The 26,203-nt window shown below is 45.1% G+C and overlaps 1 protein-coding gene across 7 annotated transcripts in view; it reads right to left on the reverse strand.

The window, feature by feature from the left end:
* FERMT2 (FERM domain containing kindlin 2) overlaps positions 1-26,203 on the reverse strand; it is a 119,165-nt gene that overhangs the window by 56,059 nt on the left and 36,903 nt on the right. For 6 of the 7 annotated variants that reach the window (XM_006116318.4, XM_075926218.1, XM_025181328.2 and 3 more), the window contains one exon: positions 6,043-6,276. The exons of the other annotated variant lie outside the window; for it this stretch is intronic. In XM_006116318.4, the coding sequence (XP_006116380.1) occupies positions 6,043-6,276 (234 nt within the window). The remainder of the gene's footprint in view (positions 1-6,042; positions 6,277-26,203) is intronic. 7 annotated transcript variants of the gene reach the window in all.

Here is a 26,203-nt window from a genome sequence, read left to right on the forward strand (position 1 = left end):
GGCGTGGTGGTGTCGGCCACAGGGCAGGCGCGCACGGGGCTTCCCTGCGGGGGGGGGGGGTTGGCCCTGGGGCAGGCGTGCACACGCTGCGTCAGGGGGTCGGCCCCAGGGCAGGCACACGCTGGTTTCCCTCTGGAGGGGAATCCTGGGAGGAGGCAGATGCAGGGGACTCTCTGCCTCCACTGGCACCTCGCTCCCCAGACTCCACTCCCCAGCTACAGAACGCTGTCCCCACTCCCCTGTCCCCAGCTACAGAACGCCACCCCCACTCCCCGAACTCTGTCCCCACTCCCGTCCCCAGCTACAGAATTCTGTTCCCTCTCCCCTGCCCCCAGCCGCAGAACTCTGTCCCCACAAAATGTATAATTATAAATGCTTCATTTTAGATTTAAATAGCATGAATAAAAACCAGCCCATTTATTTCATAACTATAAACACGTGATTTTAATTTTATATATCGCATAATTTAAAAATAAACTGTTTATCAGAGTGTATAAGTAAGGGCTGGGATAGCAAGTGATGGACAGGAGGAGAATAGAGAGGGCGAGGCTTCAAGGAAGGGGCAGGGCTTCAAGGAAGGGGCGGGGCAGTAGATCTTCGCCTGTTCGGAGATTTAAAAAGTGATCTTGGGTGTAAAAAGGTTGGACACCACTGGTCTAGACCACATCTGATAGACATTTATCTAACCTACTCAAATATCTCTAGAGATGGGGATTCCATAACCTCCCTGGGCAATTTATTCCAGTGTTTAACCACCCTGACAGTTAGGAACTTTTTCCTAATGTCCAACCTAAACCTCCCTTGCTGCAGTTTAAGCCCATTGCTTCTTGTTCTATCCTCAGAGGCCAAGATGAACAAGTTTTCTCCCTCCTCCTCATGACACCCTTTTAAATACCTGAAAATTGCTATCATGTCCCCCCTCAGTCTTCTCTTTTCTAAACTAAACAAACCCAAATTCTTTCAGCCTTCCTTCATAGCTCATGTTAGGTATGCCAGTTCCTTCTTACTGCAGAAGAGACAGGTGTCAGAGTTCACGAACAGAGTCAGGCATATACCTGTGCTCATGGCTCCCTGGAGGGCTCTGGAACAGAGTAGAATACAGGCTGGTCCATTGGGGTCTTTGCCCTCAACTGGCAGCAATTCAGGACACACAAGGGCGAGGAACTGGATAAGAAGCACAAACCATCCCTCAGATCATTGTGCAAGAGGTCAGTAAGTCTGGAATCACCAGTGAGGACCAACCTCCGGAGTTCTAGTGCAGACTCCACCACCTGCACACTAAAGGTGTGGTTTGTGTAAACCGGGATTCTGCTATAACACGACCGGCAGCTCAGACAGGTCCCAGTTGGAAGGTGGTAAGTGAATGCCAGAGAATAAGAGGAAGAGTCAGAATGGTGCTCCAAATACATTAAGTTATCTACAATGCTAAGAACATGGAGTGTGTATGTGTGTGTGGGAGAGAGAGATAAGGATGAATAAATCAGATCCAAGACATTCCAAATTTGGTGCCCAAAATTAGTGGATACTTCCGACTTTTATCTTCATGCCTCAGGTCCTTATTTATAAGATCAGGTAGTAATAGCCCCTCAACTCAAGGGACCCCATGAAAATAAATTAATATTTGTGAAGCATTCAATTACTACAGGATGAATCTTTTCAGTCTGACACCTTCAGGACCTGACCAGTCCCGAACCAGAGCATTTGCTGAACCACAGGAGATCAATATTGTCTAGCAGCATTGCCAACACTTCCACTGCTTACTGGGTTCTTAGAAGACATTTGGGGTAAATTCGAGCTAAATAGCAGCACAGAACACTGAGAGCCAGGATTGGTGGCTATAAACAAACTTTATGGTACCGAAGAAAACTTGGCCATACCCATGATAAGTGGACATCGGGCTAACCAAAATCATGCTGGACCATGGATGTTTGCGGACCAGAGAGTGCCACACCAGAGAGGTTCTACCTGTACAATGGTTACCATTACAGAAGCCTTTATGAGGAAATCAATATTTCTGCCTTGAGAGAAAAACCTGTACAGTGTGTAATCAATAAAGGATGGACACACACTGAACAAAGAGAAAACAGAAGCACTCAATACCTGCTCATTAAGTGAGCATTGACTTGAACAGAAGAAAAAAAATAGTATGATCGCGTAATTAAGAACTGCACGATAATGCATGCACACAAGGGGACAAACCTGTGAAACCTTTATTCTGGTATTTCCTAACTCAAATAAATTCACCACCAATACTCCTGTTTACATGCAAAGTTCTAAAAATGTAACTCCTTAACTAGTTTGCTCATGATGATTCATGGCATCAAGGATTAGTCACACAATCATTCCATATTTAAGATCCACTGAATTGCAGAGTCATGTGTTCTGAGCGTTAAAAGAGAGTGCACCATTACAGCCAAAATGCAAGGTACTGGTTTAATCGTTAAAACAGTTTCTCATTTACTCTGATTCAGAAAGCACTGGATTATAAACGGCTCCAGTTTTAAAGAGTCAGGTAAAAAAGGGATGCTGCACAAAGCTAAGTCCAGTGGTGTGATTGCCATCTGCTGTTTTCAGGGTTACACTGGACATCTCTCAAAATAATCAGCAAAAAACTGGCTGCAAGCAGCCGCCACTCCCCCATCCACACTCAGATACCACAAAGATTGGCAGCAGCAGAGAACTGCATGCTATGAAATGTTTAACCCATCAACTCCTTTTAGAGAAACAGGCAATCTAAAATGCTCTCTCCTGATCTGAGAAAAGGAGAGATGATATTCTGGGGAAGCAAAGAAAGTTTGAGGAAAATACAAACAGGATACCCTTGGGAAATTATGGAAAATGACTCAAGTCGCCAAAAAAGATGGCTTCCCACTGGGGTGTAAAAACAAACACACAAACAAAAAAACCCACAGCCTCTTTCAGACTTGCTATGATGCAAATAGAAGGGAGATGGCAGATCGCTCAAAGTTTCGAGCCAATGTTTGGACTTACTACTTGGTATACAAAGGAAAACCATTTCTCTCTTCCTCCAAACTGAAACTAGATATAGGGTTCTTTTTGTGGGAAGCCAGCATGGGAAGCCTAAATTTGAAGCCTGATATAGCAGTTAGGGTAAAAAGACTCTTTAAAAAGAGGAACCACCTAAGCTCACAACTCTTATGTCCCTCCTAAGAGAAGGGGTGTTTTAAAGAGCTGTAATGCTTAGCGAATCTCAGAGGAAGAACAGAGGATGTTGGTGGAAATCCTTAATGTTTTCAGCCCTATTGTTCAGAGTGCTTGCCAAAGGAGCCTGGGTAGTTCCTACTACGCACAACCTCTAGGGAAATTAAACGCAGTACCTTCGCCTCATCTAGCTAGCTAATAACTAGTTTGGTCACAAGATGGGCAGACCAATGTCAAGAACAGCAGGGCGATCAATTTTCTAATAAGACCCTATTCTCACACCGCAGGGAAACTTTTAGTCTTACAGACTTTTGAGTAAGAAAATTTAAATCCATGCTTGGGGATACCTAGCTCTCTCTCCTAGGACATTCAATAACAAACACATGTTGGGCACATTTGACAAGACAAAATAACCAGTGGGCATCCTCTGTGGTCTAGTGCAGTGTCTCTCAACCTTTTTTATAAAGGATCCCTTTAAAAAAAATTATAAGTACCCCCAGTACCTGCTGTTTTCAGAGACACAATTTTTTTTTGTACCACTGCAACACATCTGTTCAAACAACTTAAACAAAAATGTTTTTGGGGTGTAAAACAAAAATAATAAAGTGCTACAAAACTTAAAACAAAAATTCAGTTTTCTCCAAATTTCATTCCCTTCCCCCAGACTTATCTCAAGTACCTCGGAGGGTACTCAGAGCACTGGTTGAGAAACACTGGACTATTGGACTTGGAAGAAGTGCTACAACAACATGCCTCAGTACTCAAAAGCTAGAGCTTGGTAGAAGTGGGGGGAGAACAGAAGCGGGAAACACTCCCAGTAACTGAAAAGCATCCAGTTGCAATAAAGAATTACATCTCCCACAGAAGGTTGTGGTTGGGTTAGAGTATAGGATGGAGGAAAGTTATTTCCCAACACTCAGAATTCCCTTAGTTTGAGTATTTCTTCTTAAAAAAATATTACAAAAAACAACAACATAAGTACTATAATGTACGCCAGGGGTTCTCAAACTTTGTGATACCCCCTCTAAGTTGCTCGTGACCCCCCTCTAAGTTGCTGCAACCCCCCCTCTAAGTTGCTCACGACTCCCCTGGGGGTAGGGACCCACAGTTTGAGAAACACGGATGTAAGCCCTTTTAAGGTTCTGAATGTTCTGTGGCATCAACTGGTAAGAAGAGATCTTTCCTTAGGTGACTGACTACATAAGAATCTCCTGGTGTGATTCACTGCTACAAAAACTCATTAGCAACAAGGCAGAAGCTTGTGATATCTTTAGCAAGAAAGGGTTTAATACTTGGCTAGATAAGGTATTAAAAAGGAAAGGAAATCTATTCTAAAATAAAACAAAATACAGGACTATGTAGCACTTTAAAGACTAACAAGATGGCTTATTATATGATGAGCTTTCGTGGGCCAGACCCACTTCCTCAGATCAAGGAAGTGGGTCTGGCCCATGAAAGCTCATCATCTAATAAACCATCTTGTTAGTCTTTAAAGTGCTACATAGTCCTGTATTTTGTTTCAGCTACATCAGACTAACATGGCTACATTTCTATCACTATTCTAAAATAAGGCTGATTAGCTTTATTTTTAAAAAGTGGCAATTTTCAGTTTCTATTAAAATAGCAATAAAATGGCTACTATAAAAAATTTGTGGAGAACATTATTATTTATGTATTGAGGGCCATGTTGTATTACTTCTCTTATAGCTGAACAAATCCAGCATAATGACATGAATGGGTCAGCCAAAAGTAATCTGTATCTTTTTTGAAAACGGAAAGAGATTTACTATGACAAAGCTTGAATTGCAGACTCTGGGTAGGAAGATAGCACTTTGATGCTCATTTCCTTTTGGAACCAACACTGCCCTTGAGAGAAGGAAAACAGTGCAATCCTCCCACATAAGCAACACAGCACTGACTGCTATGAGGAGGGAGTCACTAGCTACAAAACCCAAGTTAGATAGGTACAGACATCCATCTCTTACACTTGCTTCCTCCAAAACAGAATATACCCAATTTGGCAAGTGAAAAGAGAAGGATTAAAGCCTGGAGACCTATGAACACCTAATAACCAGGACTGGTACAGGGAATTCCCATAGGAGCTCTGAAGTGAAGTGCAATCACACCAGAGGTAGTTACTCCCAGACAAGGGGAGGAGGGAAGAGATGTATTCTTCAATGCCATTAACAGGTGTTGGTCACATTGCTGTATATACACCAGGCCAAGCAAAGCTAAAATACTTTCAGCAGGACAAGGGAAGATGAAACCAGTGCTACACTAGACATTTTTGTGGTGAAATATCCTCATCTGGTCATTAAGTTGATTCTCCATCAGAGAACCTATGAGCCTGGCAGATAAACAATCATGCTTTTAAATTGAAATTGTGTTTTAAGTTATCCAATATATAATGTCACATACAATTTAAAAGGCAACTCCAACAACTTTTTTTTTAAAAATGGCAAAGTTTGAATACAGCCTTATTTAATAAGGACTGTTTCCTCAAGTTGTATTTGTTGAAACAGGTTTAATTTTGATGGGCAAAATACTTCTCTACCAATTAAGATAGCTGAAATTCTACACACTTGCTCACCATCAGTGAAGTAATTATGCCAATTGGACTGGATTTTCATACAACCAAGTTATTTTATTCCGGGACTGTTGTCCAACTAACAGTAAAAAAAAAAACCAAAAAACAAAACCTAACATCAGGTTGTATCAAGACAGTGTAATTCAAGACAGGATTAAAAAAAAGTTAAATTCATGTTTGATTTTCTTCTACACTGACACTCCAGATAAATGCCACTTTAAACTGACTGAGCGTTTACAGCTGTATAGATACCAGAAGAAAGCCTCTTAGTTTTCTAAGTATCTGATACTTACTGAATGTCTTACAGATGTCAGAGACAGCTTTGAAGACTCTATCAGAAAAGTTCACTTTCACCTTCACGTATTTCATATTTGGAAGCTGAAGACGGAGCAATTTGTGTTGAGGTGTGAACTGGAGCCTAGCATCAGCTTGTATGCCATACTTATCCAAGGTCCAGTGAGTTTTAAGGAGCCAGGTTCTCTTCTTTTCCCACCATAACGCATGATCTGACCAATCTTTCTTGACATCTACAGGGGAAAGTAAGTTTTAAAAGTACATTAAAATCTGTTTTCACTACTGCTTAAAAATTAACAAAAAAGTTAACCGGCAACCTGAAGTCAATTGTTGTTTGCAGTGCTGGTACTTTTCCCAGATGTGAAGAGAAACTCTGAGTGGCTTAAAAGCTGGTCTCTCATCAAAACAAACTGGTCCAATAATAGATATTACCTCACCCACCTTGTCTTTCTAACATGAAATCTAGTCAAATAAATTATTCGTATTCCAACAGCACCTAGTTGCCACAACACACACAATGGCTATGTCTACACTACACTGTTCTTCCGCAAAAAACTATGCAAATTGCAAACTGCAATTTGCGTAGCTTTTTCTGCTTCTTTTTTCGGAAGAGGCTTTTCTGACATTTGGCCCATCTACACTGGGCCAAATGTTGGGAAAAAAAACCATTTTTCGGAACATACCTTCTTCCTCGTAAAATGAGGTTTACAGACAGGGATGCTGAAAGAGAGGGATGCTAAAAAGTGAGTCTTGCTCTTCTGAAAAAATGTCTGGAAGAACAGACGCGTTCCCTGGACGCGGCAGAGATTTTCCGGGATGCCTCTGGTATCCCGGAAAAACTCTGTAGTGTAGACATAGCCAATGAGACAGTAATCGCAGATGCTGTAGAAATTCAGTGGAAGGCTATGCATTTTTTTTTCCTGGCAACACCTAAGCAGCTAGCAAATTAGTGTGCTGTGAGTACTTGCTTTCTGCAGGAGCAAAACATTCTCATTGCTTTTATGCTTCCCTTTGTTATGCGCATCTTGTCTATTCTCTTCTACTTAAATTGGAAGACACTCCTTGAGGAAGGGGACACCTTTATTATGTATTTGTTCAGCACTTAGCATAGTGGATTTCTAGGTACCACCACGATATTTAATGATTAGTAAAGACACAAGACAAGAGAGGCACAAAAATATTAAGTGAATTACTAAGGATCACTCAGCCAAAAAGTTGCGGGGCAGGGAGACCTGGTTTCTGTTCCTAAGTCCCTGTCCCAGATCTCATATTGAACACATCCACTTCTCGTCCCCCTTGTTCATTTGAGGTTTTACAGTCATTTCCTACATTTCTCTCCCATGTTGTTCTGCAAGAGATCCACACAACCAAAAAGTGGAACACGTCGAATAAGTACGGTTGTACTGGGTCAGAGCTAGGTCCCTCTAACTTAGTATCTTGTCTTCCGAAAGTGGCCAATGCCAGGTGCCCCAGAGGCAATGAACAGAAAAGGTAATCATCTATCCCTTGCTGGTCATGCCCAGCTTCTGGCCAAGAAACACTAGGGAGACCATCCCTGCCCTTCCTGGCTAATAGTCACCAATGGACCTATCCTCCAGGAATTTACCTAATTCTTTTTGGAACCCTGTTATAGTCTTGGCCTTCACAACATCCTCTGGCAGGGAGCCCCCCTTCCCCCCCCATTGGACTACCACCTACACAGGAACAGACGTGTAACTGATTCATTTTAAGAGCACTTCGTGTAGAATCAAATAAAGAGTCTTTCTTCAAGTCGCAGTTGTTACCCATGATACAAAAGTATCACGTTTTCAAACAGAAGAACAATTGCTGTAAACCCACAATCCCAAACCAAACTGAATGCATCTCAGATAGAGAAATCACCCAGTACCTGAAAGAGACTAACAACATAGAGTATACCCTGTTTCAAAACACACCTCTGCTACTCCTCAGCTAATAGAAGTCCAACTCCCACTTGATGCATTACAATACCTCTGATTCTTCTATGCTTCAAACAGGACAAACACTTTTCTCCCATTACACTTTTAAAAGATAAAAGTAACTACAATTCAAGTGCTACCATGAACTGCTTTGAAATGGTTACATTTAACTAAGTTTTTTTTTTACATCTGTGCTGGTTACACACTTCTAACCCCTCCCTTATCTTAATGTAAGCAACCTGACCATAGTGTGCTCTGCCACCGAGAATCACTGGAGCAAAAGAATGTTTGAGAGGCTTCGGAGGCATCTCTAAATTATGTCTGGGTCAGGTCCCTCGCCAAGACTGAGGACAAAAATGTTCCCCGTATTGTCAAGTGCTGTGCTGAAGGCTGCTCCACTGCCCTTGGAGATTCACTTTTTGAAGACAGTGGGCTACGTGTCGGCATAAAGTTTAGTCAGAAATGAAAGTCTGCCACATATATTCTTATTGCGAATAAAAAAGTGCTTCCATCAAAAGTCATTTATGTGTACACATGAGATTCCTAAAAAGCTTCTATTAGAAGGTCACTCAAAGAAAATATTAAAGAGTCTGATCACCTGTGTATTTTATAGACTGAGAGATTCTACAGTTAGAAGTAGGGATGTGAATGACTAGTCGACTAATTGCTTCCCCCCCTCCTTGCTGTCTCTACCAAAAAGAGGTAGTGGGGGGGGGGATATGAGAAGGGGGGTGGTTCAAAGCAGCAGCGCCATGGGGAGCCTGGGGCCAGAGCCTGGGCTCCACGCGGCGCTGCCGCTCTGAAATGCCACGTGCAGCCCAGGGACAGCTGGGGCTCCCCCCGACCCCGGGCTCCATGCGATGTTGCCGCTTTGAAATACCATGTGGAGCCTGACCCCGGACTCCATGTGGCACTACCACTTTGAAATGCTGCGGGGAGCATGGGGCCATCGAGTCGCTCACTGGCCCAATGCCCCCCACAGCGCTTTCGCTGGGGCTGTTGCTACATTTAAAGAGCGGAGATGCCCTTATCAACTATTCAATTAGCCAAATGCCAAATAATCCAAATTGAACATCCCTAGTTAGAAGGTACCAGTGTAATCATCTGTGTGGTTCTGCTAGCTTTCTTTTCATTGATGATAAAAGTCTGAAGTCCTAACGTAAAACTGTGCTATAGAACCTCCGTTAACAGGGAGGCTTTGCCAGTCCTCTGGAGTTATATTAAAATCACATACTTCTAATGCAAGGACTTGGCAGATACAAGTTAGAGCCGATAGTTCATATCTCCTGTAAAATCCGGGAGGTTAGAAAAGCACCAAAGCAAGCCAGCACCAGAATAGGCATTTTAAAAATAGCCTACCTCAAAAAGGTACAGTACCGACAGTACAAATACTGTACGCTGAACAACACATTCTAGGAATTTTATTACAAAATACACTTCCACAAGCACATTTCTGAACTTCTGAAGCTAATGGATACTCAGGCAAGGAGAGATGAAAGAAGAATCTGCATTACAATGAATTTTCCTTCTTCATTATACCTTCATGCCATCTTGATTTCAGGATTACTAAGAAAGTTCACAGAATATAGTACAACTCCAATTGTCCGGCATCCAGTGGTCTGGCACTCTTGATAGTCCAGCACCAACTGGAACCCGGAAGTGGTCTGGCCAGCTGGACAATTGGAGCTGCTGCCACTGCTGAAACTGACCACTGGCGGACTTGGGGAAGCGGTGCAGAGCAGAGCAGCTGGGGTGTTGCCTGGTTGGTCCCACAGTGCCGCCCCTCACCCCCCCGCTCAGTGCCCGGCAGCACCCCAGCTGCGCTGCTCTGCTTCCCCAAGTCAGCTGCTGTCGCTGCTGAAACTGACGAGCGGTGCACTTGGAGAAGCTGCAGAGCAGAGCAGCTGGGCGCCAAGTAGGGGAGTGAGGGGCAGCGCTGCGGGACCAACCGGGCAGCATCCCAGCTGCTCTGCCCGCGGATTTCCCAAGTTCGCCGCTCGTCAGTTTCAGCAGCGGCGGACTTGGGGAAGCCGTGGATAGAGAAGTTGGGGTGCTGCTGGGTTGGTCCTGCAGCACCGCTCAGGAGAGGGGCGGCACTGTGGGACCAACCCGGCAGCACCCCCGCTGCTCTGCCCCACCACTTCCCCAAGTTGCCGCTGCCACTTGCAGCCCCAGCTGGCCTGTCACCGGCGGCTGCGCGGGGCTTCCCCTGCTTCCCTGCAAAACAGCGGAGAGTTCGCCCGATGCCGCACCGTTCCCTGCCAACCCCCCCCAACCTGTCACAGCCCCCCTGCCAGAGTATCGCCTGATACTCCGGCATATCTGATAATCTGGCACCCCCTAGGTCCCAAAAGTGCTGGATTATCAGAAGTCTACTGTATAAAGGTTCAGAGAATATAACAGGACAGCTTCTTTAAGCATGAAAAAAAAATCCTACTGGCATAATACTGCTGCCAGAAATTGGGAATGTCAGTGAAACTCTTCAGCAGCTTTGTACAATCAAATTAAACAAAACCAAATATAGAAAAGCATGCAAACTTGCACAAGCCTTGGCTACTCTCAAAAAACTGACATAATATTACAAATCAACTTTGGACACGAAGTCCAGCTTCTGCTATCCTGAAAGTTTAAGAAGTTGGCACTGAAAAGAAAAGCATTTTGAATCTTAACATTTGTGTAGTTACTTCAGTGCTACCGGGGTAGACTGATTTAAATAAAGGCAATTTTAAATGGTTGATTTAAAGCACTCCAACCCCCCCCCCCCCCCAATTTAAATTAAGTCACCAAAAAAGCTCACACTGACAGTGCTTAAAAGTGAGCTTAATTTTTTGGAGTAAGCCCACTGAACTCACTGGCACTTCTGCTTTTTGAGAAAATGAATACAGAAAGGGGTTCCTTTGGAAAAACTGAGTTAAGCTGAAGTAAAATAGGGAATAGCTCTTATGGCATCCCCATCATGTTCCAAAATAAGGGGCATGTATTATGTAATGTAAAATAAGAAAATGACACTCAATGGCAACTGACAACTCTAGATTTCTCTTACTGCAACTTTGTTGTATACTTAGGTGACTAGATGTTAACTAATTAAACAAGACTTAAGGATTAGTTAAGCTAAACTTTTTTTTCCTAGCACCACCCAACAGCAAACAGCTTGGAAATTTACTTGTTGAATCACACTTCTTCTAAAAGGCACAGAGAGAGAGAGTCTTGAAGAACAATGCATTGCAAAGTGAATTATTTAAGTCTCTAACCAGCTGATCCACTCAGCCATATCCACATCTTCATCCACATCATTTTCTCCTAATAAGCAGTTTTCCTTATGCTGTTTCATTCTTTCAACTAGCACTGCGTCATCTTCTTGTACTGTTTACACTTCACATGGTTTCTTTTTTTACCCAGGGAACAAATTTCTTCAGAATATTCCCGGATAGGGTTCCTCTTAAGCCCAGACGCCTTGACAGATTTTCTGTGGCAAAAGCAAGGGGTAATATAGGAAGCTCTGTGCATGTTGAATAACTTCTTCCCTTTTCCTTTCTAGCCCACTCCACTGTTTCTTTCTATGCTGCCTTCACCTTTTCCTATATATTGTCTAGGGATGTAATAGTTAGTCGATTAACTGATTAGCAATAGTTTATCGGTTAATGCTATAGACTACCCGCATTCCACCCCTGCCCCGCCAGTAAATTTTTTAGCAGGCTGGCCAAGAGCCCAGCTCAGTCCTGGCTTGTGCCGGGTCTGGGATCTACCCCTGCTGCAGCTCTGCATTTAAAGTGTATTAGGAGCCAGGCGGACAGGCAGCCCGGCTCAGCTTCTACTCGCGCCAGGTCTGGGAGCTCAGCTCCATCCCATCCCCCAGACAGGGGCTGCTGCCTCTGTATCAGGCAGCCAGTCCGTGAGGGGAGCTGGTTTTTAAACTGGCTCCCCTCATGGATCAGCTCCCGCCTGGCAACTCACGCTACTGCCTCTTATCAGAGGCAGCAGCGTGGAGTGGCAGGAGGCTCCTCGGGAGTGAGGCCAGAGCACACTGGCTGCCAGTGCCCCTCCAGACTATAGAATAGTTGAGTAACTGATAAGAATTCACTGACTATTCAATTAACCGATATTTAACATCCCTAATATTGTCTCTGTCTTTAAGACAATGTCTTAACTAACTCCTCTGCCGTGCTTGAGCAAGGTCCACCACCACATAGCACAGAACAAAAACAATCCTATGCAGCTTGTGTCTCTTTGCAAGTGTTACCTTTTAGCCTGCTGAGAAACAGAAATTGAAAGCCCAGAATGCTCGAGAAGCAAGAGCTTCTAGTTAGGCTGGACAGAGTAGAGCCATTAAGTCATTTTTATGAGACTAAGTGCAGACATAGCGTGTTTGTGATGAGATTTAATTATAACTTATTTTTAAATGAGAACTTTAGTATTTTAGTGACGATTTTAAATTTTAAAAAATTCAATTTTTTGTAAACAAATCATCAATGTTTATCAACTCTGGGTGCTAGAGGGTACATTTCAATTTAGTGTTGACCACAGCAGCGATTTATATGTGACTGTCTTTTAGGAAGAGACTAGCACAAGCCAGCAGACAGTTTCTTTGCTGTGTAGTTATATCCACATTTCTGTGGGTATCTACGAGCCTTGCCCTGGTCCATGAGGTTCAGGGCTCCCCCATCCTGTAGTGGTGGGGCTGCTGTGGCTGGTCCATCAGCAGTGGTTCATCCCAGTGCAGCGGGAGAGGGGAACGGACAAGGGGAGCCCTAAGCCTTGTGGGCGCGAACAGGGCAAGCCAGGGCTGGATTGAGCCCATGGGCTCTGTGCGCTGCAGGGAAGTGCTCCCTGCAGGCACCACCACCAGCCACTTCCATTGGCCACAATTCTCAAATCAACAGGAGTGGAGGGGGACAGTGCCTGCAGGGAGTGTTTCCTTGCCGCACACGGAGCCGTGGAAATACCTATTCCCCTGGGGAGCTGCGCCAGGTAGGCACCACATCCCCTGCCCCCATCCTGCTCACATGCCATGGTCCCAGCCTGCTCCTGAACCCTGCCCTCCCACCCAGACTAGGGATGTTAAATTGCGGTTAATTTACGAGTGGAGTAGTCGATGGAATTTTCATAGACTAGAGGATAGACACTTCTGCACCCAGCAGGGCTCTTGTACATGTCAAAGGAGGAATGTGGAACACTGCATGCAGCCTGGGGCCGGCAGGAAGTCCCCCTGACTCCAGGCTGCATGCAGGTGCCAACATTGAAATGTACAAGCAGGGGCTCTTGGGCCTTTCAAAGCGGATGTGCACTCATGGAGCCCAGGGTCAGCGGGGGACTCAGTCCCTCACTGACCTCAGGCTCCATGTTGTGCTGTCGATTTGAAATGCCTTGAGGAGCCCAGGATCACTCCCGAGCTGACCCCGGACTCCATGCAGTGCTGCCGCTTTGAAACACCACCTCGGCCTTTCAAAGGGGCAGCACCACACAGTTGAGCCGGGATCAGCTGTGCGGCACTGCCCTTTGAAGTACCTCCTCTTACCCCTCCTCCCTTTACTGCCTCTGTCTGTGTGTCGACTGACTATCCAATTAGCATTTGCTTATCGGATAGTCGACTAGTCTTTAACATTCTTAACCCAGACCTCTCACCCCTATCCTGAGCTCACTATCCGGCAGTCCCCTCCTGCACACTGAACTCCTCATTTTTAGCTCCACCCCAGAGACTAGCGGGCCCCATAAAATCTACTAGTCCCAGGTCCCAGAAGAGTTAATCCAGCCGTTGGGGTAAGCCCAGAGCCTTGGTTCCTCCCTCCCTCCCTCTCCTGTGGGGCTGCAGAGTGAGAGGTGTGAGGAGAGCGTCTTTTCCTTCCTTTCCATGTAGGGGCCAGGTTTGACTGATTTTTTCCTAGAGTTAGGGAAGGGATCTAGGTGGAACAGTTATTTTACATTCTCAGGGTGTCCCCTGATTGCTCCTGAGACATCTCTCTCAGGATAGATTCATGGAGGTATGCTGCACTCCTCTCCTAAAGGTTTCTTGGGGTGGCAGCCCTATTTCTCCACAGCAAGATCTCTCCCACACTCATCAATTATGACTTCATCAGGCACCACTGCAGAACACAGGCTCACGGCATACAGGCATCTTTGGGATGCCAGCATTCACTGTGCTCTCTCTGCTTTTGTTACCCTCAGGAGCAAGAAATCAGCTAGTCACCACAACCTGTGGAAACTGGTACAGCATTTATTGCTACTGCCACACAGTTTCATGCAACTGAGCAATTCCCTCCTTGTTCTCCTTTCTCCGCTCTCCTCTGAAGAAGTGGATTGCACCCACAAAAGCTCAGGATACAATGTATATATGTAGTTGTTCGTCTCTCAGGGTGTGCCTATACAGCGGCGCTAGCTTGAAATAAGCTATGCAATTTGATTTCAAGATGGACTGCTATTCCAACAAGTCCCTTAATCCTCATGGAACAAGGTTTACTGGGACATCGGAATAGCAACCCCGTTATTTCAATTGCATTTTGAAATAACGGGTGTGCTGTTAAGACGTAGAAAACACTATTTTGGGATACCGGACGTATCCCGAAATAGCGCCGCTGTGTAGACGTACCATAAGGCGCTACAGGACTACCTGCTGGGAGTGGCACTGCACACAAGCACTCCAAAATCAAGACGTGCTCACTGACACTCTTGAAAAAGTTTACAGGAGCAAAGGAAGGGCAGTCGGTGTCTTCACTTTCCATTTTGACTACATGGACAACGGTAACTGTGTGTTTCATCTGCAGCTGCTGCTGGTGCAGCCTGGTGGAGCTGCCCCTCCACACCCCTGCCATGCCCGAGGCCAGATAAGGAGAAGAAAGAATGGCACCCATGATAACATGGCCAGGGACATCCGGCAAGCCCGTGTAGCACAGCTGGATCACTAACTGTGAGGAGAGGCAGAGAGAAAACAGAACCGCCCCCGCCAACGAATAATTAAGCTTTTAAAACCTACAGGGGAAAACCTAAAAGCTGTGCTAAGAAGATAAACACAGTGCCCATGGCAAACAGCAGAAAGACCTAGGCTTCCCAGCAGGAAAAGCAGAGGGAGATGAAGCGGGGCTTCTCCAGTAGCCAGCAAACTCTGTAGTCTCACTCAGGATCAATCATGGGCTCCATGGAGAACTCTGTTATAGCACACGCCTGCATCCCTCCCCTGCCCCACTGGGGAACCTTAAAGACAATGACAGCTTCACAGTGACAGCAACCATGGTTTTCACAGGTCAGCATGGGACGGTAAGATGGACAGGAATGTTCTCCCCTCATTAATGTATTAATGAACAGAACTTATGTTTTTAAAGGTACGTGCTTTTAAAACAGCAGAGTTTTCTTTGCACTGGTTTTGCCGCAGAACACAAGTCTGGAAAACGGTTAATCGTCATTAGCTTACAACACGTGCTGTGGCGTGCCAGAGTGAGAACTCCTAGGCACAGCGACAAAGTGCAATCATAAATGTTCAGCAAGCATCTCTAAGATCAATAGGTGCACAGTCAGTGTTATAGTCACAGAGGCACCCCAAGTGCTTAACAAGCCCAGGTAGATCACACTGCATGGTAGCTCACTCCTGAAAGGGGTTTTTCAAAGCTGCCCTAAGCACACCCAGCAGCAGGATGAGCAGTTGGCTCCCACATCTACCCATGTAAGTGCCCCCATATAAGCACTGCAACACCATCACCCGGTCACAACTGTGACCTCCGCTGCCTCAGGCTCAGATTGGAAGGTCCTCCTCCCCTTTGAAGCTCCTCTTCATGACTGACCAGGCTTGGCAAACAGAAGGGAACGTCTTGCATAAAGACCCAGTGGGGAGGTGGAGGCTTGCAACCCAGGGAGAAAGGCTCACCTGCCTGACCAGGGACTTGAACCCTGGATCCTCAAGTTAAAAGTTTGATGCGCTACCAAGTGAGCTAGCCAGGCTAGCAGCTCGGTATATACTGTATTGCTGTTATTCATAACAGGTGGTTTCTGCCTAAGGCACACTGATAGGTACTCCAGGATGTCCAATTCTCTCCACCCCCCCCCCCCCCCCATCATAAACCCCCCCCCCCCCATTAAAAAGACAAGCTAAACTTAAGTGTCTGAATCTGTATTGACTGGTTCTGTTGTAGCCTGTGTGCTACTTGACATCAAACAGATTAGTCTCTTAAAAACTGGATTAAAAAACCCCACACACATTCACACAAAAGAGAACCATGCTTTTTGCCCATTAAGATTCAGTCCGAGGATGGAAAAATTATAGAAGCACAATGAAATGAAAAGGATGCGAGCCCATCCGTATCTAGAGTTAGTGGTAGACTGCTGCTATTCATCTTGAAGCCTAGATATTTTCTAGCAGTGACAAGCATAATTACCACAGTAATTTTAAAGACCTCCCCCAGGGTAAAAACTTTATGATAGGAGAACAAAAGATGACTTACTGCATAGAATAATTAATAGCTAAGGAATTTTTTAATATTAATTCATACTGGTGTCTGCCACAGCAGTTGTAGGCATGCTATCCCATCCATCATCACAATAAGAACGGATAGTGGTGCCTTTAAGCTAGCTCTAGTTCATATCCAGCATTCATCTAGCCCTGGTCTACACTAGGACTTAATTTCAAAATATCTCCCCTCCTCTCCCAGTTGTATTTATAAGCGGAGCATCCATACTACCAAGCCTGTTATTTCAAAAGAAAGGGGCTGTAGAATTCAAAAACTGTACTCCTGCATTTCATCAGGAGTAATGCTAATTCCAAAATAGTAATTTCAACATTAACAGCAGCACTGGAACATCCACACTACCATTTCAAAATAATTACTCCTCAAAGTAATTCAAACTAATTATTCCCCTGTGCTTCTTGGGGCTTTAAGTCCGAGGTAGTATGTCCACGTTAACAGAGCCTGACTCGGACTAATTTCAACGATTCCCCATAGTTAGGGTACGCTAGTTTGAATGTGTTAAATTGGGAGTTTTTAAGTCAAATTTAGTAATTCTGAAATCATTTCCTAGTGTAGACATGGCCCTATTAGAAAACAAACCTAGAATTAAAAGCATGTAGAACATTAAGCTCAGAGTACAGATCTAAATAAAAGAGAAATCCAAAAAAACACTGGGTACATTTTGCAGGTACTTCAAAATGAAGCTAATTTTTTGCATGAGGCACAAAGCATAACCTACCAAAATATAAATTAAGAGGCCTTTTAAAATGCTTGCTTCAGTTCCAATTGTTGCTGGGGAAGGGAGAGGGGTGAAGGCAGAGCATGAATAGTTCTACCATGAGAGTCATGTTTCTCTGTGGACTTTGGAGATTTAGAAGTTATATTGATTGGTTCATTAGCTTGCATGGTTCCAGAACTAGTCATATTCCATTATATACCCTACAAAAAAGGCTATGATCTCATTTTTCTACAAATCAATAGCAAAATGCTTTCTATTTATTCCAGGAAAACCAATAGTTCAAAAATAATTTAGTTCAGCAAATTTGCTCCATTTGTCGAAAGTTTAGGGAGCAAAAGTATATATTCAAAAGACTTTTCCTCTCCAGTTCAACAAAAGATTTTTATTGCTTCTAGAGGAGGTATTAATGTTATTTGGTAGGCACTCTGAAAATTCATGACTTCTCAGTAAATTGTATACAAGACTCTGGCATTAAATTAACTATTTTCTCATTGCCTGGGACGTCCCATGTTTAAAATGGAAATGTCATCCTTTTGTGTGCTGCTATGAATGAAGTTCTGAGTATATCATAACAACCAGGGGCTGGAAGAGTACCCTTTGTTTTTTTCTCCTGTGCATGCTGTGCCTGAAACTGGTAGCCACTAGTGTACTGATATGCGTATTAGGATAACGGTAACAGCTGCGAACATTACCTCAGGTAGCCATTTCTGAAAAGTAGAACTATGGTACATTTTATGCGTAGGCCTCGGGAGAAAACAATGCTATCCTCATTAGACAGCTGAGCTCACCAAATGGTTTACGGAATCTGAATAAAGTGGCATGGTGAACTATGTTTCTGTAAGCTTCAGAGGGGGAGCCAAGTTAGTCTATAACTGGAAAAACTTAAAAACAATGAGTAGTCTAGCAGCACCTTAAAGACTAACAAAACATGTAGATGGTACCATGAGCTTTCGTGGGTACAACCCACTCCTTCAGATGATAAATGTGAGTACATAGGTTTCAAAATCTCTGCAGGTATGTCTGTTAGGGATGTTTAGTTGATTATTCAAATTGCAGGTAGTCGAAGGAATTTCCATCCATTACTTGATTAGTCAATAAAGGGGGGAAAACTGCAGAGCTGCAGCAGGGTTAGCTCCCTGCCAGGCTATTAAAATATTTAAAAGACAGAGGCGTGGCTGGAGGACCAGGTGAAAGCTGGGAATATGCCCTCCCTGTGCCTTTGCTTTTTAAACATATTAAGAGCCAGGCGATATGCTTATCAGTTATAGGGATTAACTAACTAACTAATTGCATAATTGATGGAATTTCATCGACTCCTGCTACAGTTCAAAAGCAGAAGCCAAGCATTCCCGGTGGCACCTGAGCCTTTGCAATGCACACGAGCCTCAGCGGGCCCCTTGTTCATTTTAAAAGGAAACCCCACAGGGAGCATGGGACCTAGGGGCAACCTAGGCTAGTGAGTGGGCCACTTGGCCCTCCTCCATCTCAGTGGACCACAACAACACAGTCTCCCAGGATGGGGTGGTTTTGCTAACGGCACTTGCATCCCTAGAATTTGCAGGATGTGCCAGATGAACCGTAGCAGCACTCTGATTGGATGCAGAGGGAGCACATGGCTCTCACAATGTTGCGTGGTATCAGCATGCACCTCACTTCATGTATCCTTGCTTTCAATGCGTGTGCGTTTAGTAACACTGGTGGGAAAAAAATTATGCAGAATCTGGCAACCTTGTGTGCGGGCAACAGTAAACAAAATATCTTTTGGGCACATGATCCCTCAAGCCGCAGACTGCCCACCACGGATATAAACTGCAGCAGCCAGCATCTTAGCCCAATTATTTGTCCAGAGAATTAGTGACAGGAAACCCAATAACCTTTCCTAGTTTTGGTGTGCAGCATCTGTGAACATTAGGTACAAGATGGACCCTTGAAAGCACCACTGTAGTCAGTCTAATCATCCTCTCAAGTCAGAGGAATGTCAATTCATATTATTAGCATGTAACAAAGTTTGAATACTGGATTGGATGCAGATATTCCATCATATTTCCATATATAGTCGGTGGCCAAGTCAAATGGGCCTACCTGATCCCCTCCATCAAAGTAGCCAGGAGGTGAGATTGGAAACTCCACAAGCCTCCTCATACGTCATTTCCCTACCTTGTTTCCTTACTTATTTCCATATGGACAAGCAGGGGCCCTGCTGCTCTATTACCTGGAAATTCTGTGGGATGTGCAGGGGGCAAAGGCTGCTCATGAAGAGCCCTGTGTCTCTTAACTAGCTCAAGTCACCCTGCATTCAACCCCATTCCTGAAGCCTGTTGCATCCCAGAAACCTGTACCCCTTGGTGTCCCAATGGCTTCTAGCGGGGCTCTGGGAAGTCCACAAATACGTATCAAGTTACATGATCAAGGCCTTTATTCAGAGGCACTTCAGGGCATATAAAAAGTTATAATACCCAGCCTTACATATTTCCACTTACAAAAACTAATTTCCAAAACCACTTTTACCCCTTACATTTGATAGGTACTACAGAACAATCCATGCAAGGAGTATTTTGCATGTATCGGATGAGACTTTTTTTAAACAGACCTTTTTCTTATAGCATGTCAGGCACAGCTAAGCGGTAGACCAATTCCAGTTTACGTACAGGTTGGACCTTCCTGCTCTGGAACCCTCAGGAGTTCAGCTGTCCAGAAAACTCTCTGGTCCAGGACCAGCGGAGATTAGTGCTCCCTTGCTGGGGCTCCCTGCTCTACCGTTGGCCCAGCACAGCTCCCCACCTTGCTAACCGCCTGCTGCCCCAGGGTCTCCCCAGGTTCCTGGCGGGGACTGCTTAGCTGCTGCTGGTCCTATTGCTGCAAGGTGTTCCCCCCAATTCCCAGCTGGGGCCACCCAGTCACTGCCTGCCCTGCTGCTATCGGGGGCTCTCAGGACAGGGCCACCTGGTCACCCCACCCAGCTGTTAGAGCCACCTGCTGGGGATTCCATGGAGGCGGGCGGGCAGCCAGGGACCCCATCAGCCCTGCTTCAGCCAGGGGTTCCTGGTCACCCTAACCCTGCTGCCACCAGGAGTTTCCCCTGGCTCCTGGCCAGGGCCATCCGGCTGCATGCAGCTCCACTGCAGCTGGGGGGTTCCTTGGCCCCAGCCACGTGGCCCTGCTAACACGGGGTTTCCCTGGCCAGGGCGGGAGCTCCCCAGCTGCCATCTGGCCCTGCTGATGCTAGAAGTTCCGGGCCAACCCGGGGGGCTCCCTCGATGCCACCTGGTCCAGCCAGGGCTCCCCAGCCCCTGCGTTGCTCTGGGGCTCTTTGGTCCAGCAACATATGTGGCCCTGCTGGACCACGGGATGTTGGTGGACCAAAGAGACCCAGATTTGGGAGGTTCAACCTGTAGTGACAGAGACAGGAGGAAAAAAAGTCCTTTTAAATAGAATGACTTAAAAAAAAAAAATCAGCTTCTTCTACTTTTAAGTTTTAAGCTAGGCTTGTGCCTGTTTAGAACGTTGGTTTTGTCAAGAGGATCCTAGGTGGTCTGAGGGGGGTTTAGCGTCGGCTACAATACGAGCCAGAGGAACAACGATGGTTTTTACTTAGTAACAGCATTGTTAGTTGCAGAGTTTAGAATTATTACGTCTGAATACTCTGTGGTTCTAGGAGAGTTGGTGATAAACATTACTGCTGCCTTCCTGAAATATTCTAAGGTTCATGGACAACATGTAAGGCCACAACAAGATAAACATTTAAGAGAGTCACGGGGATCAGCCAACAAATCAGGAACGTTGACTTCAAAAGTTCAAGTGCCTTCTGATCAAAGACTTAGTCCAGTGCCTGCATAATATATGAAGTGTGTGGTGCGGAGGGGTTGCTTCTTTTAAAAAGAGGCAAACTAAACTGTGTGCATTCCTTGCTGAGAAGTGCAGGGGGAGGAAGGAGAGCTGTTTTTGCACGGAATGGGAAAGAGGTGGGGATGAGGGAGAGTTGCAGGCTCTTTCTGATGAAATTACCTACGAATTCTAACATGAGCAACATAGTGTGGTGTGGGGTAGGTCTAAGGCATGGATTTTCGCAGCCAGATATCAAAACAGCAAACATCCCCAGACAGGATCCCCAATAAGGATCGGAAGCACAGCTATCTGTCAGTAACATAAGTAACCACTAGGAATGTAAAATCTTGTTAAATATGTTTAACTGGTTAGCCAATTAAACTGGTTAACTGATTAAGGAGTGAGCAAGGGGGCTGCCTCAGCTAATGGGCTAGAACAGAGCAGCCCCTGCCTTCAGGGCTCCCAGGCCCACCAGTCCCTATCCATGGTGGGCCCTTTGCAGGGCTGGAGCAGTTCCCTGCCTGCGGCAGGCAAGGAGCTGCTCCTGCCCCACTGGTTAAACCTTCACATGCCTAGAAGCCACTGCAGACTGAAAGATATTAACAAGATGCACAACAGAACAGTGAACAGTTCTAGATCCAGAGTGAAAACAGTTTATCACTTAATAAAAGCAACTGAACTGTGTTCATACACAGGTTAATTTTTTTCTTGGCTTTCTTGCATCAATAAGTTATAGTAAGTTTATACGTGTGAGCGAAAGAGAAAGTTTATATCTCTAGGTCATAAAAAGATGCCATCTGAGAATATTTTGAAGAGATTCCTGCATCCTTTGGCAGGGTTAGAAAATGTGAAAAATGCAACAGAGCCAAGACTTGGAACCTCCCTGGTCCAGCATCTCAATGAGGGATTTTACCGGACCAGGGGAGGTCATTTCTGGCTCCCCTGCCAGTGCCCCCCGCCCACTCCTTGCCTGCTCCTCGCTGCTGCCAGCCCCACTGTCCTGGCTCAACCCGGCTTCCTGGCTCAAAGCCACACTGGCAGTTGGCTGCAAGCAGCCTGCTGTCCTGCCAGCCTGCAGGGTTCCCAACCGCCAGCCTCCCACCAGGACCCTCTGGTCCGGCAACATCCATGTTGTTGCCAGACCACAGAGTCCTGGTCTAGAGAGATTTCATTGCTGCTACAGGTTGAACATTTTAAATGCCAAGAACGGTACTGCAGACTTAGTGAGTGAAAAATTTGGATTTTTTCCGTGTTAATAGTTTTTGCCAAGGACTGTTGGATTCTTTCCTCTCACCTGTGGGTTTAATAAAGAGTAAAGTTATATAGGCTACTGGAATGGATCCACACGTCAATGTTTCTCTGACGGTTAGAAATATATCATTAAAAGATTAGATCTGGCAGTTATGCCACTGTTTCATAACATGAGTGGGCACATGCAGACAGCCATGCTAATGACAGATAGTCCCAGATACTGAGGTGCTTATTTTTTAACCTGGCCTGAACTTTTATTTTGAGCGAACATAACTCTGTAGACAAATGAAGTAAAACAAGCAAGTTGATTGACTGTACGATGGGCAAAATCACTTATTTGAATAAAATATTGCATTTCCTTTGCTCATATTTCAATTGCTTTTTTAAGTCAAATTCTTTCAAACGTGCCAGAGAAAAAGATATGGGTGAGAACATAACTGTGTAAATGGTTAACTGGTGAACCTGGGCTTACTGGTTAAGGTTCACAGTTACATGCAGGCTCCCACCCCATTCCTGGGGAGCCAGCCTCTGTATCAGATGGAAGGGGTGCAAGAAAAATTTTAAAAACCTGCATATGAACAAAGTTCTGAGCTGGCCTTGCACGAGGCTGCCAACTGCCAGCCTGCGAGCCTGTGCGGGTTGGGAGCTTGCAGTCTTCCCCCCCTTCCTGCCGCACCCTCCCACCCTACACATGAAGCTGCCGACTCCCATGGAGCCAGCAGCCCCTCAGGGCTAGAACAACCCTCCACCCTCAGCAGGCCCTAGGTGGAGGGTTGCGCCTGGGTAATGGTTAACCATTATCCAGTAAGCATCACCCAGGCAACCAATTATCCGTTCACATCCCGACTTTGAGCACTACCACAAAATATCAAATCAGTTAATCATATGTGCAAATGTGACAACAGGCAATGAGGACGTACATTTGACAAACATCAAGATATGCTCAGTGTTCAACAGTAGCAACTTTTTTGTTTAGCATCTTAGATGACCACAATCCTGTAAACATGGAAGAGAAGAAAAATCTCGTAGAGAACAAAGCAGGAAACTCACTGAATATGGCTGAATGTTTAATCGACATATATTTAGCCAAAGATCTTGGTACTTTAGTAAAGAAAAAAAATGTTGAAGTTGTAAGATACTTAAAGTTGACTTTGCAATTAGAAGGGTTTTACTCATCTGCTCTAAATGAAGCGCTCTCAAGATATGCTATGTTGTGGAATTTAATGGGTGAGCATTTTGAACAGTTTAAGAACTGGCCTGACAATTTGTGACTGAAATATTGTCCTCTGTTTCTGACACAGTCGTTGCCAAAGGAGTAAACCACAGAACTGCAAATAAGTGGGGAAGACATATGGGATTAGATTGAAGACTATTTCACTCATTTTAGATAAACTAAACGAATCTGGTTAAAATATCCTGAATTTGTCATAGATTTTTTTGAAAACTCAACTGACCAACTCTGCAAAGTAGAAACCTAATATACTGCTACTATCGAAATGCAGAAGGAGCTTAAGGAGACCCTGTAGAAAGACATACCCAAAGACAAGTCTACGTTAATGGCAGTGAAGATACGAAAAAGTACTTCACTCTCTCTCAGATTCTCAACCCACAGTATTAAGGCAGAAGTTTAAATGAGGAGATAAATATCATGATGCAACAGAAGTATTTATTGACCAGCCCATCGTATTTTTTAGATGTGCACGAAAAACTATCATCCTCAAGTAACCCTTTGGCTGTGTCTACACTGGGCCACTTATTCCGGAAAATCAGCCGCTTTTCCGGAATAAGCTGCGAGCTGTCTACACTGGCCCTTGAATTTCCGGAAAAGCAACGACGCTCTACTGTACAAAATCAACCGCTATTCCGGAAAAAACTATTCTGCTCCCGCTCGGGCATAAGTCCTTATTCCGGAACACTGTTCCAGAAAAGAGCCAGTGTAGATAGCCCAGTAGTCTTTTCCAGAAAAGCGCGTCTACATTGGCCACAGATGCTTTTCTGGAAAAAGGGCTTTTCCGGAAAAGCAGCCTGCCAATGTAGACGCTCCTTTTCTGGAAAAACTGAAAATGGAATAGTATTCCATTTTAAGCAGTTCCGGAAATTCATGCCAGTGTAGACACAGCCTTGGTGTTTCTTTGGTGATCAATAAAACCACTGAACTGACGGGTATCAGTGGCCAGATGTGTCATTGCAGTTGGGTGGGGGGGGGGGGAGGGGGAGGGAGGGAAGAAAGAAAGAAAGAAAGAAAGAAAGAAAGAAAGAAAGAAAGAAAGAAAGAAAGAAAGAAAGAAAGAAAGAAAGAAAGAAAGAAAGAAAGAAAGAAAAAGCTTTTTCTGCCCCTGCACTGGTCTTTGCCACGGATGAAGAATAAATGTTTTCAACTTCAGACTACTTTATTTCAATTTGAGGAGCCTGGGGTAATAGTAATCAGGAACAAGCACAAGTAGCAAATGAAGATCTTGAAGTGTTCACTTGCAGTTTTTTATTTTAGTCAGCTTAATGAAACGTGTTCTGCCGTTTGCTAATACACTGATTGAGGATCCCCAATAAATATTTTATATGAAATGAGTTGCTAAGAATGCAGAGTAGCCAAGTGATCTGAACTGCCATAACAAAAGTGTTAATGTGATACAAGTATTAGCAAGACCAGGAGTGGGCAAGATAGGGTCTGCAGGCCTAATCTGGCTCACTTACCTGGTGTTGCTCAGGTCTTAACTTAAAAACAGATTGGGTTTTTTTTCCATTAAAAAAAAATCGTTGCTCTGGGATGTGGCTGGGGTTCAGTATACAGCCTGCCCCAGGGAGAGAGAACTACCCATGCCCTTTTTCACCACAGCAGCTTGGGGCCAGGTGAGATGCGCCTCTCCAGGGTTACTGCAGCTCGTGGACATCTCCTTGCTGGGGCAGGTCCAGGTTCAACTGCCCCCTGTACATCCCAGTAAGAGTGAAGAATGCAGCCAACTGTGCACTTTCCCCTCACTCCCTGACAAAGGGCATGTCTTCACTCTGAGGAAGATTGCTGCTGCTGTGATCGATCTTCCAGAGTTCGATTTAGCGAGTCTAGATAAGACTCGCTAAATTGAACTTAGATGGTGCCCCTACTGGCATCTGGTACTCCTGCTCTTGCCAGGAATAAGGGAAGCCAATGGGAGTGTTTACTCCTATCGGTCTCTAGCTGTGGAGACACCACCAAGCTTGGCTTAAAGTAAGCTGACTCCAGCTATATATTCTATGTAGCTAGAGTTGCGTACCTCAGGCTGAGCTGCCGGGTCTAGTATAGATCTGGCTGAAGGGGAATAACCAGCAGTGTTATCGGTGGTCCGGCATGATTTTAGTTAGACGGATGTCCACTTATCATGGGTGAAGGCAAGTTTCCCGTGGTCCCATTAAGTTTGTTTACAGTCACCAGTCTTGGCTCTCAGTGTTCTGTGTTGTTAGTTAGCTCTAATTTACCCCTAAATGTCTTCTAACATCCCAGTAAGGAGTGGAAGTGTTGGCAATGCTGCTAGACCAGGAGTGGGCAAGATAGGGTCTGCGGGCCTAATCCGGCTCACTAAGCCATTTGATGTGGCCCCCCCTGCTAAGCCTGTGCCAATCGAGGTCTAGGGGGAAGGGAGTGTGCAAAGTCTCTTCTTGCACCAGGGGTGCGCGGCACCAGAAGGAAAAGTTCAAAATGGCTGGCGGTTCCCTTTAAGCGCTGTGTGCCCCAGCAGGGAGGGTGCAAGAGATCTTGTGTACTCCCCCACCCCAGTGGGGAGTGCACAAAGCCTTCTCCCCACACCAGAGGCATGCAGTGCCTAGAGGGAACCACCCCTTCCTTCCAAGGCCCTGCCCCTTTTGGAGCTAGCCCTACACTATACTTAGTTCTGCAATAAAATTGGTGAAGTGCCCCATCCCCTCCCAAAAAAATTATTGCCCATCCCTGTGCTAGACGATATTGATCTCCCATGGTTTGGCACCAGTCAGGTCCTGAGGGTGCCTG

Source organism: Pelodiscus sinensis, chromosome 4 (genome assembly GCF_049634645.1).
Source record: "Pelodiscus sinensis isolate JC-2024 chromosome 4, ASM4963464v1, whole genome shotgun sequence".
Taxonomy (NCBI): domain Eukaryota; kingdom Metazoa; phylum Chordata; order Testudines; family Trionychidae; genus Pelodiscus; species Pelodiscus sinensis.